At 50.6% G+C, this 15,032-nt stretch overlaps 1 protein-coding gene across 1 annotated transcript; it reads right to left on the bottom strand.

The window, feature by feature from the left end:
• Positions 1-768: 768 nt before the first annotated feature.
• Positions 769-14,608, bottom strand: LPXN (leupaxin). The gene is made up of 9 exons (XM_073350582.1): positions 14,450-14,608; positions 13,896-14,050; positions 13,489-13,544; positions 11,484-11,586; positions 10,699-10,881; positions 10,178-10,351; positions 9,946-10,027; positions 1,857-2,005; positions 769-1,498 (listed from the first exon to the last, which is right to left on the bottom strand). The coding sequence occupies exons 1-9, from the start codon at positions 14,460-14,462 to the stop codon at positions 1,232-1,234; spliced, it is 1,182 nt and encodes a 393-aa protein (XP_073206683.1). The 5' UTR covers positions 14,463-14,608; the 3' UTR covers positions 769-1,231.
• Between the last annotated feature and the right edge of the window lie 424 nt (positions 14,609-15,032).

Here is a 15,032-nt window from a genome sequence, read left to right as displayed (position 1 = left end):
AAGGGACAGTCAGTGAAACTGAAAAGTGGGAAATTCAAAAGGGAAATACTTTTTCATACAATGCGGAATTAGACTGTGGAACTCACTGCCATAGGAAGTCACTGATACCAAGAACATAATTAGATTAAAAAAGGGAGTGGATATTTACACAGATAACAAGAATATCCAGAGTTAGACTAATTCATGATTACAAAAATATTGTGGAACACATTGGTTTAAGCTGATCTCTGACTATTAGAGACCAGAATGAAACCTGCTTTGAGCAGGGGATTGGACTAGATGACCTCCTGAGGTCTCTGCCAACCCTAATTTCTATTATTCTAATGCAAGGGGCAGATTATCCCATAGCTTCTACTGCAGGGTTCTTACACTTTCCTTTGCAGCATCTAGTACTGCCAATGTTGGAGACAGGAGACTGGGCTAGATGGATGTGGGAGTCTGATCAGGTTGGGCCGTTTCTAGAGGAGCCCAAAATGGAAATGTGTATGTGATGGCTCGGGAACAGAAAATAAAGAAGGATTTTGCTAATGAAAGGGACATGTCAGCTGCTGGATGGACCCAAGCCTTTACATGTAGCAATGAGCTCGTTCTATGTTAACCTGCTCCCCCAAAACTGAAAGGTTCTATCCCACCTCTTGACCCCACTGTTCTTTATCCTTATTGTTCTCCTCTGAGGTGAAATCCAGGGATGCCGCTTCGGAAGTCTCAGAATCAATCCCTCCCCTCCCACAACATCCCTGTCCAAACCTATATGCAGAACCAACCACAGAGAATACTAAGATGTTTATTTCTGGGCAGCGCCCTCATCCAGTTACATTTACCATGAGTATAGCTCAAAGGTGAGAACAGAGGAGCAGGTGAAATCGTGCACTGGAGGGGAGAGAAGCAGAGCACAGCCTGAAGGAGCAGAACGTCCAGGAAGGGATGATCAAGGGGCAGGGGCAGGTTCCTGGGAAGGAGACCGCAGTGGCTGTCACTGGGGAGGGAACCCCGCTCTCTCCAAACATATTGGGCCAGACCTTCAGCTAATATTTAACAGAAAGGACATCAATGGAATGCTATTGATTTAAACAATCAGTGGTTCAGGCCCATTGAAGGAGGCTGCTCTTTGTTGACTCTGGCCTGTGGTCTCTCTCCCTGTATCTCAGCCTCTGGCTAAGGATGCCAGAGGGGGCTGTCCCACAGAGCCAGTTTTGGTACTTAGCCCCCTCCCCTTGGGCCAGTGCAGAAGTCACACAAAGAGCTTGCCGTAGCAGGCGTGGCAGTAGGCTTTGTCACCATGGTCCCGGAAGGTGCCCTTCTGCAGCTGGCTCAGGCAGAAGGCGCAGATGAAGTGCTCGGGGTGGAACCGGTGCCCCATGGCACTGATGCAGCGCCCGGTGATGGGCTTCCCACAGCCGTGACACACCGAGCCCTGGCGCTGGTGGAAGTGAAGCTCGCAGTAGGGGCGTCCATCTAGCTCAAAGAAGGAGCCAGTGGTGAAGCTGCTGAAACAGTCCTAAGGGAGGGGGAAGGAGCATTGAGACCTCATCCCTAACTAAGCACCTTGCCAACCTGCATATGGTGTTCTGCCCCTCACCCATCTGGCCCCCATATGGGCCCTGCTCCCTTGCCCATCCAGCCACCATATGGGACCCAGTCCCCTCACCTATCTAGCCCCTGGCCCCTCTACCCTGGTGCTTCACCCAGCCATCCCCGATAAGGGAGCTGGAATCACACTCAGCTGTTATAGAGGTTCTTAGTGCTCTATAGGGAAGAACCTCCTGACCCTCACCTGGCCATGCTCTGCATCACCTTCCTGAAGATTAAAGCCCAGGTGTCCCTCCAGCCCCCTGCATGGGACTCCGCACACTCACCCCACACACAAAGCACTCGGGGTGCCAGACGCCCTGGAGCGCGGACAGGTAGTTATCCATCACAGGCCGCTCACAGGCTCTGCATTTAGGAGAGAACATGGCCAGGAAGTCCTTCTGGCAGTACGGCTTCCCATTCTTCTCATGGAAACCTGCGGAGGCAAGCAGGGAGAAGACATCCATGAAGTGCACCTGAATCCCAATGGGAGGACACAGAGAGGGACCCTTCCTGCCAAGCTCCAAACCTACCCCAGGGAGCCAGAGAACGTACCTGAGTTACACTGCCCACTCTGATTCATGCTGGGCCTGTACAACAAACACTGTGCACGGATATTCCTCTTTAAGATGCAAATTTCTCACAGCCACACTCCTGCTTTCCTTCTCATTTGCTCCCCCTGTGGCCAAACTTGGGAATTACAGGGAGAAATGCTCACTAGTCCTTAGGGCCCAGATTTTCAAAGGCATTTAGACATTGTTGTCTTCAGTGTTGTGATGACTAACTGATTTAGGAGCCTAAATGCCTTTTGAAAATGAGATTTTAGTTCCTAAATCAGTCAGGCATTGCACACTATGGGGCTAATATGAGGGGGAAAGGAGTCCAGGAAAGCTGGCTGTATTTTAAAGAAGCCTTATTGAGGGTGCAGGAACAAACCATCCTGATGTGCAGAAAGAATAGCAAATATGGCAGGCAACGAGCCTGGCTTAACAGTGAAATCTTTGGTGAGCTTAAACACAAAAAGGAAGCACACAAGAAGTGGAAACTTGGGCAGATGACTATGGAGGAGTATAACAATATTGCTTGAGCATGCAGGGGTGAAATCAGGAAGGCCAAAACACAACTGGAGTTGCAGCTAGCAAGGGATGTGAAGCGTAACAAGAAGGGTTTCTACAGGTATGTTAGCAACAAGAAAAAGGTCAGGGAAAGTGTGGTACCCTTAATGAATGGGGGAGGCAACCTAGTGACAGATGATGTGGAAAAAGCTGAAGTACTCAATGTTTTTTTTGCCTCTGTTTTCACAGACAAGGTCAGCTCCCACACTGCTGTCCTGGGCAACACACTGTGGGGAGGAGGTGAGCAGCCCTCAGTGGTGAAAGAACAGGTTAAGGACTATTTAGAAAATCTGGACATGCAGAAGTCCATGGGTCCAGATATAATGCATCCACGGGTGCCGAGGGAATTGGCCGATATGATTGCAGAGCCATTGGCCATTATATTTGAAAACTTGTGGTGATTGGGGGAGGTGCCGGATGATTGGAAAAAGGCAAATATAGTGCCCATGTTTAAAAAAGGGAAGAAGGAGAATCCAGGGAACTACAGACTGGTCAGCCTCACCTCAGTCCCTAGAAAAATCATGGAGCAGATCCTCAAGGAATCCATTTTGAAGCACTTGGAGGAGAGGAAGGTGATCAGGAACAGTCAACATGGATTCACCAAGGGCAAGTCATGCCTGATCAACCTGATTCCCTTCTATGATGAGATAACTGGCTCTGTGGATATGGGGAAAACAGTGGACGTGATATATCTTGACTTTAGCAAAGCTTTTGTTACGGTCTCCCACAGTATTCTTGTCAGCAAGTTAAAGTATGGATTGGATGAATGGACTATAAGGTGGATAGATTGTCGGGCTCAACAGGTAGTCATCAACGGCTCGATGTCTAGTTGGCAGCCGGTATCAAGCGGAGTGCCCCAGGGGTCAGTCGTGGGGCCAGTTTTGTTCAACATCTTTATTAATGATCTGGATGATGAGATGGATTGCACCCCCAGCAAGCTCACAGATGAAACTAAGCTGGAGGGATAGGTAGATATGCTGGAGGGTAGGGATAGGATCCAGAGTGACCTAGACAAATTGGATGATTGGGCCAAAAGAAATCTGTTGAGGTTCAACAAGGACAAGTGCAGAGGACTGCACTTAGGACGGAAGAATCCCATGCACCACTACAGGCTGGGGACCGACTGGCTAAGCAGCAGTTCTGCAGAAAAGGACCTGGGGATTACAGTGGACAAGAAGCTGGATATGAGTCAGCAGTGTGCCCTTGTTGCCAAGAAGGCAAACGGCATATTGGGCTGCATTAGTAGGAACATTGCAGCAGATCGAGGGAAGTGATTATTCCCCTCTATTCGGCACTGGTGAGGTCACATCTGGAGTATTGTGTCCAGTTTTGGGCCCCCACTACAGAAGGGATGGGGACAAATTGGAGAGAGTCCAGTGGAGGGCAACCAAAATGATTAGGGGGCTGGAGCACATGACTTACGAGGAGAGGCTGAGGGAACTGGGGTTATTTAGTCTGCAGAAGAGAAGAGTGAGGGGGGATTTGATAGCAGCCTTCAACTATCTGAAGGGGGGTTCCAAAGAGGATGGAGCTCAGCTTTTCTCAGTGGCGGCAGATGCCAGAACAAGGAGCAATGGTCTCAAGTTGCAGTGGGGGAGGTTTAGGTTGAAAATTAGGAAACACTATTTCACTAGGAGGGTAGTGAAGCACTGGAATGGGTTCCTTAGGGAGGTGGTGGAATCTCCATCCTTCGAGGTTTTTAAGGCCCGCCTTAACAAAGCCTTGGCTGGGATGATTTAGTTGGTGTTGGTCCTTCTTTGATCAGGGGGCAGGGCTGGCCTTACCATGAGGCGAACTGAGGCGGCTGCCTCAGGTGCCAGACTGTGGCGGGGAGGGGAGGGTGCCACTAGGACCCCGAGTGTAGAAAATTGTGTCTGCTGCTGGTGAATGTGTATTCTCTCTGCTCTAGATGCACAGAGATGGTGCAGTGCTGTGCTGGAGGAAGGAGGGCACTAGAGGCATAACAGGCAGGCAAGAGAGAAGGTGAGAGGGAACAACAGAAAGCAGCAGGAGCTGCAGAGAGTGAGAGAGGAGAAGGAGCCTCTTATGTATCTCTTTAGCACCCCCAGGAACCTGGACTGATTAACACCACCTTCTCAGGGAGTTTCCTGTTTCCTGCTGCTTCTCTGAACCCACTTGAGGAGAACAGGCAGTCAACTGAAGTAGCAGGAGCCAGTTAGGCCCTTAAGACTTTCCTCACTTTCCTCACTCAGGCCCTGCTACCAGCCTGCTTATTTGTCCCCTTCAATTGAGTGTTGAGAGCCACTATAGTTGGCACAGAATAGCAGTCAAGAATGAAAGAAGAAAACGCCCCTCTGGGGCAGCATTCAGAAAAATAAAGCAAGCAAAGGAAGCTTTTCTATCTAAGCAGGAAGGAGCTCTCCTGAGATACATAGACACAAACGTTCACGGTGAGCCTTCCGGCCCCAGTGAGGATGTGAGTGGTGAGGAGATGCCTGATCTTCCAGTTAGTCAGAGTGCAGGTGACCTGGCAGCTACTGCAGCATCCATATCTCCATCTCAAATGGATGTAACCATTCACATTCCTGAAGAAAAGTGTAGATCAGAGAAGAGTGTGGAGGAGGTGCAAGAAACAGCTGCTGCTGAGTTTAGTTTCTTAAGTTTAGATGATCCAGGACTGTGGACCCACTTGAGCAGTAGCCTGAGGGACGTCCTTGTACTGCATGGGCCACAGCAAGTGAAAAACTTCATGTTCCCCAAAGACAATGAAAATAGAAGTTTCCATCCAACACATTACTGGCGTGAAATCCCCAATGGTGACAAAGTGGAGGGGCCATGGCTTATGTACTCAAAAGCCCAGAATGCTGCATGCTGTTTTTGTTGCAAACTCTTCCAGTCTAATCTTCCAGTCTAATGTTCCAGCCACATTGGGTTCTATAGGAACAAAGGACTGGAAAAATCTGGCTAGAAATCTGGCATGCCATGAGAAGGCAGCAAACTGCCAGAGAGCATTCCATAGGTGGAAAGAGCTTGAGATGAGACTAAGGTTAAAGGCCACCATAGATGATCAGCATCAAGAGAAGATTGCATCAGCGTCTCTTTACTGGCAAAATGTTCTGAAAAGGCTCATTGCCATTGTGGGAATGCTTGCTACCAAAAACCTAGCACTGCGTGGCACTTCAGATCAGCTGTAGGTGCCAAACAATGGAAACGTCCTTAAAATTGTGGAGCTGATGGCTGAGTTTGATGCTGTACTCCCGGAGCATCTAAGAAGAGTCACCACCCAAGAAATGTACACACACCACTACCTTGAAAAAACAATTCAAAATGAGATCACACAGTTACTGGCAACAAAAGTCAAACAGAAGATTGTGGCAGATCTGAAGTCAGCAAGATATTACTCTGTTATTCTGGACTGCACACCTTACATCAGCCATACGGAACAATTTACTTTAATGGTGCGTTTTGTAACAACAACAGAACCTAGTGAAAACGTCCCTACAATGGTGACTGTCAGAGAGCATTCTCTAGAATTTATTTACATTGATGATACTACAAGATCTGGTATGACAGGGAATTGCGATAGCTGAGAGGTCCGGGCTATGATAATGGTGCCAATATGAGAGGAAAGAACAGAGGAGTGCAGACACAGATCCGAGAGTTAAACCCTCGAACTTTTTTTGTCCCATGCAGTTCTCATTCATTGAACTTGGTGGTCAGTGGTGCAGCATCAGTTTCTAGTGAGGCTGCTGAATTTTTTACTGTAATTCAAAGCATCTATGTATTTTTCTCTGCATCAACTCATCGATGGCAAATTTTGAAGCAACGTCTGGGAACATCCTCTCTGACACTGAAACCACTGAGTGCCACATGATGGGAAAGTTGAGTGGAGGCGATAAAGCCTATCAAACACCAAATTGGGAAGATAGATGACGCCATAGTTGCCATTATGGAGGCTAATGCTATGACAGGAACTGTTTGTGGGAGAACGGTGGCAGAGGGGAATGGAATGACCAGAAACACACATAATTCCAAATTTGTGTGTGGCTTAGTGTTGTGGCACGACATACTGTTTAAAATAAATGTTGTAAGCAAGAAACTCCAAGGTGTTGACCTTGATATATCTGGAGCAATGGAACAACTGGACAAAGCAAAGTCATACCTACAGTCCTACCAGTCAGATGAGGGATTTCAAAATGTTCTGAAGAGTGCACAGAAGTTGGCAGAGGAACTTCACACTGAAGCTATTTTCCCACCCATTCAAGAATACAACAGTCACCAAAGAAGACGACATTTTGATTATGAGGCATGGGATAATCCCATAAGAGACCCCAAACAACAATTCCAAGTTGAATTCTTTAACCAGGTGCTAGATTGTGCAATACAGTCAGTTGAAGAACGTTTCATGCAGCTCAAGGAACACAGTAGTATATTTGGGATATTGTATGATATTCCAAAACTCCTCACTATACCTGAAGAAGACCTACACCAGCAATACAGGGCACTAGACAGAGTTGACACATGACGACATGCGTGATATTGATGCGAGTGATTTAGGTGATGACCTGAAAGCCCTTTCAATATACATTTCAGCAGGATCAACTCCAAAGGCTGTTCTGGAATATATGTGCACAAATAAGATGACCACCCTCTTTCCAAATGCTTTTGTTGCTCTGCACATACTTCTAACACTTCCTGTAACAGTTGCCAGTGAAGAACTTCTTAAAGTTAATAAAAACAAATCTACGCTCCACAATGACACAGGAGAGGCTGGTCGGCCTTGCAACCATCTCAATAGAGCATGAGCTGGCCCAGACTGTGGACCTTCAGGAAGCAGTTCAAATCTTTGCAACCAAGAAGGCACGGAAAGCACCACTTTGATTATTCAAACAGATAAAAATGCCAGTGTTTACTATGCAGACAAGAAAAGTTACATTTGCTGTTCAGGCATTTGAAAGTTAAGTGTTACTTAAAATTTTTGAACAAGGCATTTTAAGTTGTTAGTTCTCCTTTATTAGGGTAGGTAGCAGAGCAGTACCATGAGAGGAGTAGAACAGGAAGAAGGCAGAATTGAGACTTTTCAAAGTTTTGGCCCAAGCGAGGAGGTATGGGGGCATCATTTGAGCTCCCCGCCTCAGGTGCCAAAATGTTGTGGGCCAGCCCTGGCAGGGGGTTGGACTAGATGACCTCCTGAGGCCTCTTCCAACCCTGATCTTCTAGGATTCCATGAACACTGAGCACAGCAATGCCTGAAATACCTTTAAAAATCTGAGCCCATGGGATGTTGCTTTATGACTTTTCCTGTCGTTGCTGAGAACTCTCTCAGAGAATTGCCCTGTCTTGCAGAGGAAGGCTGGGTTTGTGCTTACAGCCTTGCACTGGGCCCTCAAATTTGGATCCAGTGCCCAGCTCTGTCACAGACTCGCAGTGTGACCTTGACATGTCACTTCTCTACGGACCTGAGTTACCCTTCTATAAAATGAAGATAACGAACCTTCCATTCTCCCAACCTTTGTCTTGTCTACTTAGCCAAGAAGCTCTTTAGGGCCAGGACTTTCTCTCACTGTGTCTATGCAGTGCCCAATGCAATGGGACCCTGATCTCAGCTGGGGCAGGGCCTGTCTCTTGCTATGTGTCTGGGCAGTTCCTGGCATGATAGGGCCCTGATCTCAGCTGGGGCAGGGCCTGTCTCTTGCTGTGTGTCTGGGCAGTTCCTGGCATGATAGGGCCCTGATCTCAGCTGGGGCAGGGCCTGTCTCTCGCTGTGTCTGGGCAGTTCCTGGCACGATGGGGCCCTGATCTCAGCTAGGGCAGGGCCTGTCTCTCCCTGTGTGTCTGGGCAGCGCCTGGCACGATGGGGCCCTGATCTCAGCTGGAATCTCTAGGTGTTACCATAATAATAAATAATAGTAAAGGCAGAAGGTGGATTCCTAGAACAAACCAGACATCCCTAAAAGCAGGAATTCAAATTCAACCCAGCAGTCAAGGAGCTGAGTTAGACAATCTCGTGACAACGGAGTGTGCTATAAGAGACGGGTGCAGGCAGAACTGGCTGCCACCTGTAGGGACTGAGCTGGGATAAGACAAGATCACTGTGCCAGGAATAGTATTGGGATCATGGAAGAGGTCCGAGTTAGCATCATGGCCCCACTGTACTGGGCATCATACAATACTGTGCACAGTCCCTGCTCCAGTGAATAAGCAGCCTATCGCTAGCCAAACTCCTCAAACTTAGCACTAACAAGAAGTCACTGATGTGGGGAGAGAGGCCCCCAGAGAACAAAGACAGGATGCAGGAGGGGACAAAGAAAGAACAGGCCCCAAGAGGGGCTGGGGCCTGAACTCATCAGTTAAACTTTTCACAACACTGCTATAATTAGCAGCGTGGGAATGAGCGAGTGGGAATGAGCGAGGCCCTCAGCACCGGCTCTCTCTCAGGTGTCAATTACTGAGCAGGGCTGGCGAGAACACAGCCGCTGAGTGCCTGCCTAGAAAACCAATCCCCTGGCAGGAACGGAGTGTTTTTGCTCTGGCTGCCTGGGGAAATTAATGAGCACCTACCATGGGCGGCCCAGCAAGCAAGCAATTAACACACACGCACACTGCACAGGGACAGGATGGGGCCTTAAAGGGGAACTGATGGCAAAATGCATAGATGGACAATTGCTGCTACTGTGGGGATTTTGTGCCACTGTCTGGGCTGTGAGCAAGTGGTCACCGGGGTTGTTACAGGTGCCGCTGTGCCACCATGACACAGTTAAACACTGTCTGTGTGACAACTATAGGAAATAGTAACCAGCACTCCACACTGGTGCTAACGGCCGGAGCTCTGGCCCCAAAGTCTGTATCCCTTAGGGCCTCAGAGGGAGGGAATCTATTCATATGACTGAGCACTTTAGCAGTGAGTGCCCAGCGAAATGACTGCTCCCTTCCAGAATTGTCCCTGATCTGTGCACCTGACAGAATCACAACTCACGACTGGAGGCCCAGGGTTGGAATAGCAGGAGGGTGGGGAACCCAAGTAAGGAATATGGGGAACTGGCAGAGGTGTAGGGGGAAGCCCAGAGCTAAGATAGTAGGCAGCTGCAGTCAGGATTCAGGGGCATGGGCAGAGCGGAGGCGGGGGTGAGAGGGAGTTGAGGGAGGGGATAACAGGGGCCTGCAGGTTGGAATTGAGGGGGGGAGCTTTGGGGAGAGGCCAGGGCTGGAATAGCAGCGGGACTGTGGGTCAAGACAGAGGCCTAGATCCCCGTGGAATCCCGACTTTCTACGTATGGCAGGAGAAGAGCAGGGGACGCACCATCATTGCTGAACACCTTCCCACAGTGAGCACAGAAGAAGTGCTCTGGGTGCCAAGTCTTGTCCATGGCCGTCAGAACTTTCTGCAAAGAGAACGAAGTGACTGGGGTGTGCACTATCGGCAGAGAGCTACGAGAGGAGAGGGGCAAGGAAAAGCAGCCTCCTGGTTAATCCAACCAGGAACCTTCCCTGGCAGGAGTTAGAACCAGGAGGGCAGAGTCAGCTCTATTTACCTCCAGGATGGGCCCGGCACAGTAGGCACAGCGGGGGGAGAAGAGCTGGTGATAATCCTCCTGGCAGTACGCCAGGCCGCCTCGCTCGTAGAAAGCACTGGAGCCCATCTCCTGTCCGCATTGGGTGCAGGTGAAGTGCTCGGGATGCCACGTCTTTCCCAGAGCAGTGATCATCTAGAGACAGGACAAAACTCAGGAAGTCTTTGCCCAGAGAATCTCTGCCACTGAGCCCATTGGTACATGGGGGACCCAGCAGTTTGGGGAAGCCATGATAGGAATAGGGACCCTCGCATGGTCCTAGAGATGGTGGCTGAGACAGCAGGAGACTCAGCTGTTATAGGACTTTTTGGGGAGAAAGAGATCCCCTCACCTAAAGGAGGGACTGGGGGAAACATACTGTCTGACCAAGCAGATCTTATAGCTCTGAGCAATCAAGAGTGGAAGGAGCCAACCCTGGTGAGACAGAGGAACACGCATATAGACTGACAGACAGCTGCAGGGTCCATGCCATCCCCTCTCACCTTTCCAGCGATGGGTTTGCGGCAGGAAGCACAGTTGCCCTTAGGCACGGCCGTGATGCCGAGGTCCTGCAGCTCTTGTGTCAGGTCCCCCAGCATGCTCTCAAGAGTGCTGCCGGGACTTGGCCCCACTGCTGATGGCCCCCTGGCACGTTCCGGTTCTACAGCAGAACCCACCGCTGAGATCTGCCAGAAAGGAGGAGACCACGCCGTGAGAATGTTTGGCTTCGTGTTCCCGCCAGGGGCTTGGCCCTACAGCTTCCCCATTTCCCCCTCACCTAGGGAGTTGTTTCTACTGCACCAACAGAAGAACGCCAGGCTTTGCCATTGCCGGCTGGAACGTGGGACAGGGGCAGTGCCAGGTTGCCAATGGCACCAATGGTGCCATGGTGCTGGGCCCACACTCAGAAGGGGCCCCAGCGCCCAGACCATGACCCTGCTCCCCCACTCCACCTGCGTGCCATCCCGAGGCCCTGTCCCCACTTGGCCTCTTCCCCACCGCAGGCCCCGCCCACCACTCATTCCTCTCCACCCCCTCCCACCCTGTGCACGTGGTGGGCGGAGCCTCAGGGGATGAGTCTTGAGTGGGGGTGTGGTCTCAGGGCAGAGCGAGGGGCAGAATGGGAGGGTGGGCCATGGCCCAGCAGTGCTGGGCTCACAGAAGTTTAATCCAGCCGTGGGCAGGGGCCATTCCCAAGGAAGAGCCCAAGGCCTGCATCTCAACTGAAGCTTTGCAAAGTGGTGCCCCTGGTTCTTCTGGAGGAGGGGGTTGCATGGCCAGGACTCACCTTGGACTGCATCTGGCCCAAATGGGATAAAAGCTCATCCAGCTGCTGAGCAGCCGTCGGGGGGGGAGGGGAAAGAAGCGACAGCTGCGGAGTTGGAACCTCACTGCGGGTAGAAGAGAGACGTCCGTGTCAAAGAGAGTAGGTCACTGCTTCAACCCCACCATGAGCCCCCTTTACCCAGCTCCCAGCAGCCAGACCCGCCCTGCCACCACCAGACCACAGGAACACCAAAGCGTTCACTGGAAGCATGGTGCTCACCCCAGTGAGCATGGAAGTAGAGCAGGGTGTGAGGGACACCCCTAGAGAAGGGAAACAAACGCATCTCCCCATCATCAGTTATCGTCTGATCCCCAGAGCAGATGCTGGGTGTTCCTGTTCAGGAACAGAATTAAGATAAACTGAATTAAGGGCACTTTAATTCTGAATGAGACGATCCACACAGGGGTTTAATGAGGTTTAACTAACCCACTTTAAAAGGTCATTTAGATGAGCTTTCCTAAGTGTCCCCACGTAGACAGGCACTAAATACAGTCAGGGACTTGTGAGTGGAGGGCAGGGCAGGTGGGGATGTGTCTGGGGAGGGAGCTGTGGAGTTTAGGGAAGGTTTCCCCCAATAGCCAGTCAGTGAGCAACGGCCCACTGAACTGGTGGCAGGGAGGCAGGGGTGGAGCCAGATCTGGGTGTTTGGAGTGGGAGGAGTATAACCAGCAACTACTGGAGGACAAAGGAGAGGAAAGGATTAGTAACTGGAGAGAGGGTCAGTGGAGAGGTTCGGGGGTATTCTACCCAGGTACCACCCCCTTAGCCAAGCCATTCCTACACACCCAGGTACCATCCCCTTAGCCAAGCCACACCCACACACCCAGGTACCATCCCCTTAGCCAAGCCACACCCACATACCCAGGTACTACCCCCTTAGCCAAGACACTCCCACACACCCAGCTGCCCTTCCTTTAGCCAAACCATGCCCACACACCCAGGTACCAATCCCTTATCCAAGCGACTCCCACACACCCAGATACCATCCCCTTACCAATCCAGAGACCATCCCTTTGCCCAACCAGGCCTACAGACTCCCCAGCCACCACCCCCTTAACCAAACCCCTCTCACACCCTAAGTACCACCCACAGACTTCCAGTAACTGGATATTTCTTGTACAACGATCAGCAATGACGTAAAGAACAATATGACATTTAAATCATTATTAAGCTCCCGATTCAACTGTTTTAATCAAAGATTGTAAGGCCTTCAAGCTAGAGGCCTTTTTGCCATGTGTACAGCAGTTAGCGCAATGAGGCGATCCTGATTGAAACCTCTGCTACCCCAATACAAATATATAATTAACCCACTAGTACAGCCCCCTCCTAGCCCACCCTGTGCCACACTTCACACCAGGGAGCCGAGGACACTTGGGCACACAGGGGAGCCGAGGAGACTTGGGCACACAGGCACCAACTGGTAGCTTGGTGCAGTTTTGCTGCTCTGTGGTCACTACTACCAGTCCACTGGTTGTAAGCAGAGGTTGTGGATTCTCTCCACCTCCTGTGGGGGGTGTTAAGTCTGTTGATTTGCATACTGGCAGATCCACAGGTAACTCCTCTGCACCACCCTGTCACCAACCCCCTTCTCCACGCTGGCAGTTCTGCCATGTTTAGGCCTTTCTATGCCCTGGGATGGGGCATTATTCATTATTTATTATTACCCCCTGCCTGCCTGCAGCCTCAGCCCTGAATTGGGTCCTGTTCAGACTGAGATGGGCGCAACCAGAAGGGTTGGAAACTTCTTTTTGACCCACGCTTAGACCAGGCCACCAGAGAAAGGCTGGTATGGGCAGTACCACCTCAAACCGGCTCTGTCCTGCCATGGTGGGGGATCAGGGTAGGTTAATTTTTCATTAAGCATCATGGGGGAGCAGGCATTTATAGGAAGCAGTGCTGAGGAGATACAGATGGGTGTACTGGAAGGATCAATAAAACAGCTTTCCCTCCCCGGTACAGCATTTACCTGTAGACATTTTTGTCATCTGATTCCTGGAGCCAAGTACTTAATGCAGGCTGTACCTGGAAACAGAAAGAGCAAGGGATATACAAAGAAAGCAGCCCATTTCCTTATACCCAATCCAGTTATACTGTATTTCCAGATCCTGCCTTACTGTGAACATGGCTAATTAAGGAGAATTAGTGGTTAATTGATCATCTGGAAATCCCTTCTCCACTCTCGGCATTCTCCTAAATTATAGTCAGGAGGGGCTGGATGGGCCTGTAACATCTCTAGGGCACAGATGTAACTGTCTGCATGGGACAACCTTCATGTGCTGAGTTCTGCAGGGTCTCAACCTCCCTGTTGTAGAGGATGGATTTCTGCCGGGTACCTTGTGTGTAGGCAGCCCCAACAGGCACTGAAGGGAATACCTTATGGGTCCCTGAGGTGACTAGTTTCTCGTTCTGGACAGCGTCTGTCTCAGGCACTGCTGCGGCTGGTCTCTGCTCACTGGAGCCGTGTGTTAGAAGGGAGTAGTTCCCTTTGGGCTCCTTAGAGCTTTCTTCCAGTTCTGCCAGCAAAGCATCTGAACAAGAAAACCGGTTAGAGACAAACAATATAAACTGCGCCTGCCACACAGGACACACAACACTCCCCCCAGTGCTCTCTCCCCACACCAGCACCGGGGCCCCAACCTGCCACAGAAGGGGTGCCCCTCCCCTGGCCCCAACTCAGTCTGTGGCCTGGAGCAGCTGTGGCCTGAGCAGCCCAGCCCCAGGCATGGCTGGCCAGCTCCGGCCACACCTGGGTCTGGGCCGCTCCGGGGTCAGGCTGTGCTGTGCTACCCCGGCCGCGCCTAGGGCCGGGCCGCTCTGGCTGCGACAGATCCAGGGCTGGACTAGGTGGTGTCAGCATCAAACCCAGTTTGGGGGCCTAACTCAAGAGTCCACTCCTTGCTCTTCCATTGGAAGGGGGGTTCACTTACCCAAGTCATCCATTGCACTAAGTCCTCTCTCCCCTTTGCTCCAAGGAGGAGAGCCAAGATGTATGGGGTGGCAGGATCACAGGGGAAATGAGCGAGGCAATGAGCGAGAGGCTCCTGCAGACTCTTTCAGTTCCTCTCTTCAGCTGCACTTCCTCTCTTCAGAGGCCGGGGACTTTTTTCGTGAGTCACATGTTTCAACTAAAGCATAATGAACCCAAATCACTGAGAAGGGAAAGCAGGGAGGACTGGCCCAGGTAGAGTCTTACAGATGTTCCACAAAGGTGATGTGGCTGCTTTCTTCCATGTGATCAGGGCACTCTGCTGACCCTATATCCAGGAGAGCAATTGTACACAGTGACACTCTCTCTGAACCCATTCTGGTGGGAGTTAATGGGTGAAAAACTCCTCATGGCTGTTGAAAGCCAGCAAAGATCCATTATTGATGGGGATTGTTAATTGCTCAAGAAACCACCCTATAATGTTAATATCTTTATCTGTTACTATTTTGTCCCAAGCCTACCCTTTCTGGGGAAGTTCACCGCTTAGGTCATGGGACGGAAGCTCCAGCTTAAAAACATTCAGA

The sequence above is a fragment of the Lepidochelys kempii genome, chromosome 6, assembly GCF_965140265.1.
Source record: "Lepidochelys kempii isolate rLepKem1 chromosome 6, rLepKem1.hap2, whole genome shotgun sequence".
NCBI lineage: Eukaryota > Metazoa > Chordata > Testudines > Cheloniidae > Lepidochelys > Lepidochelys kempii.
Note: the sequence above shows the minus strand (reverse complement) of the source record. Positions and strands in the feature narration are given on the sequence as shown.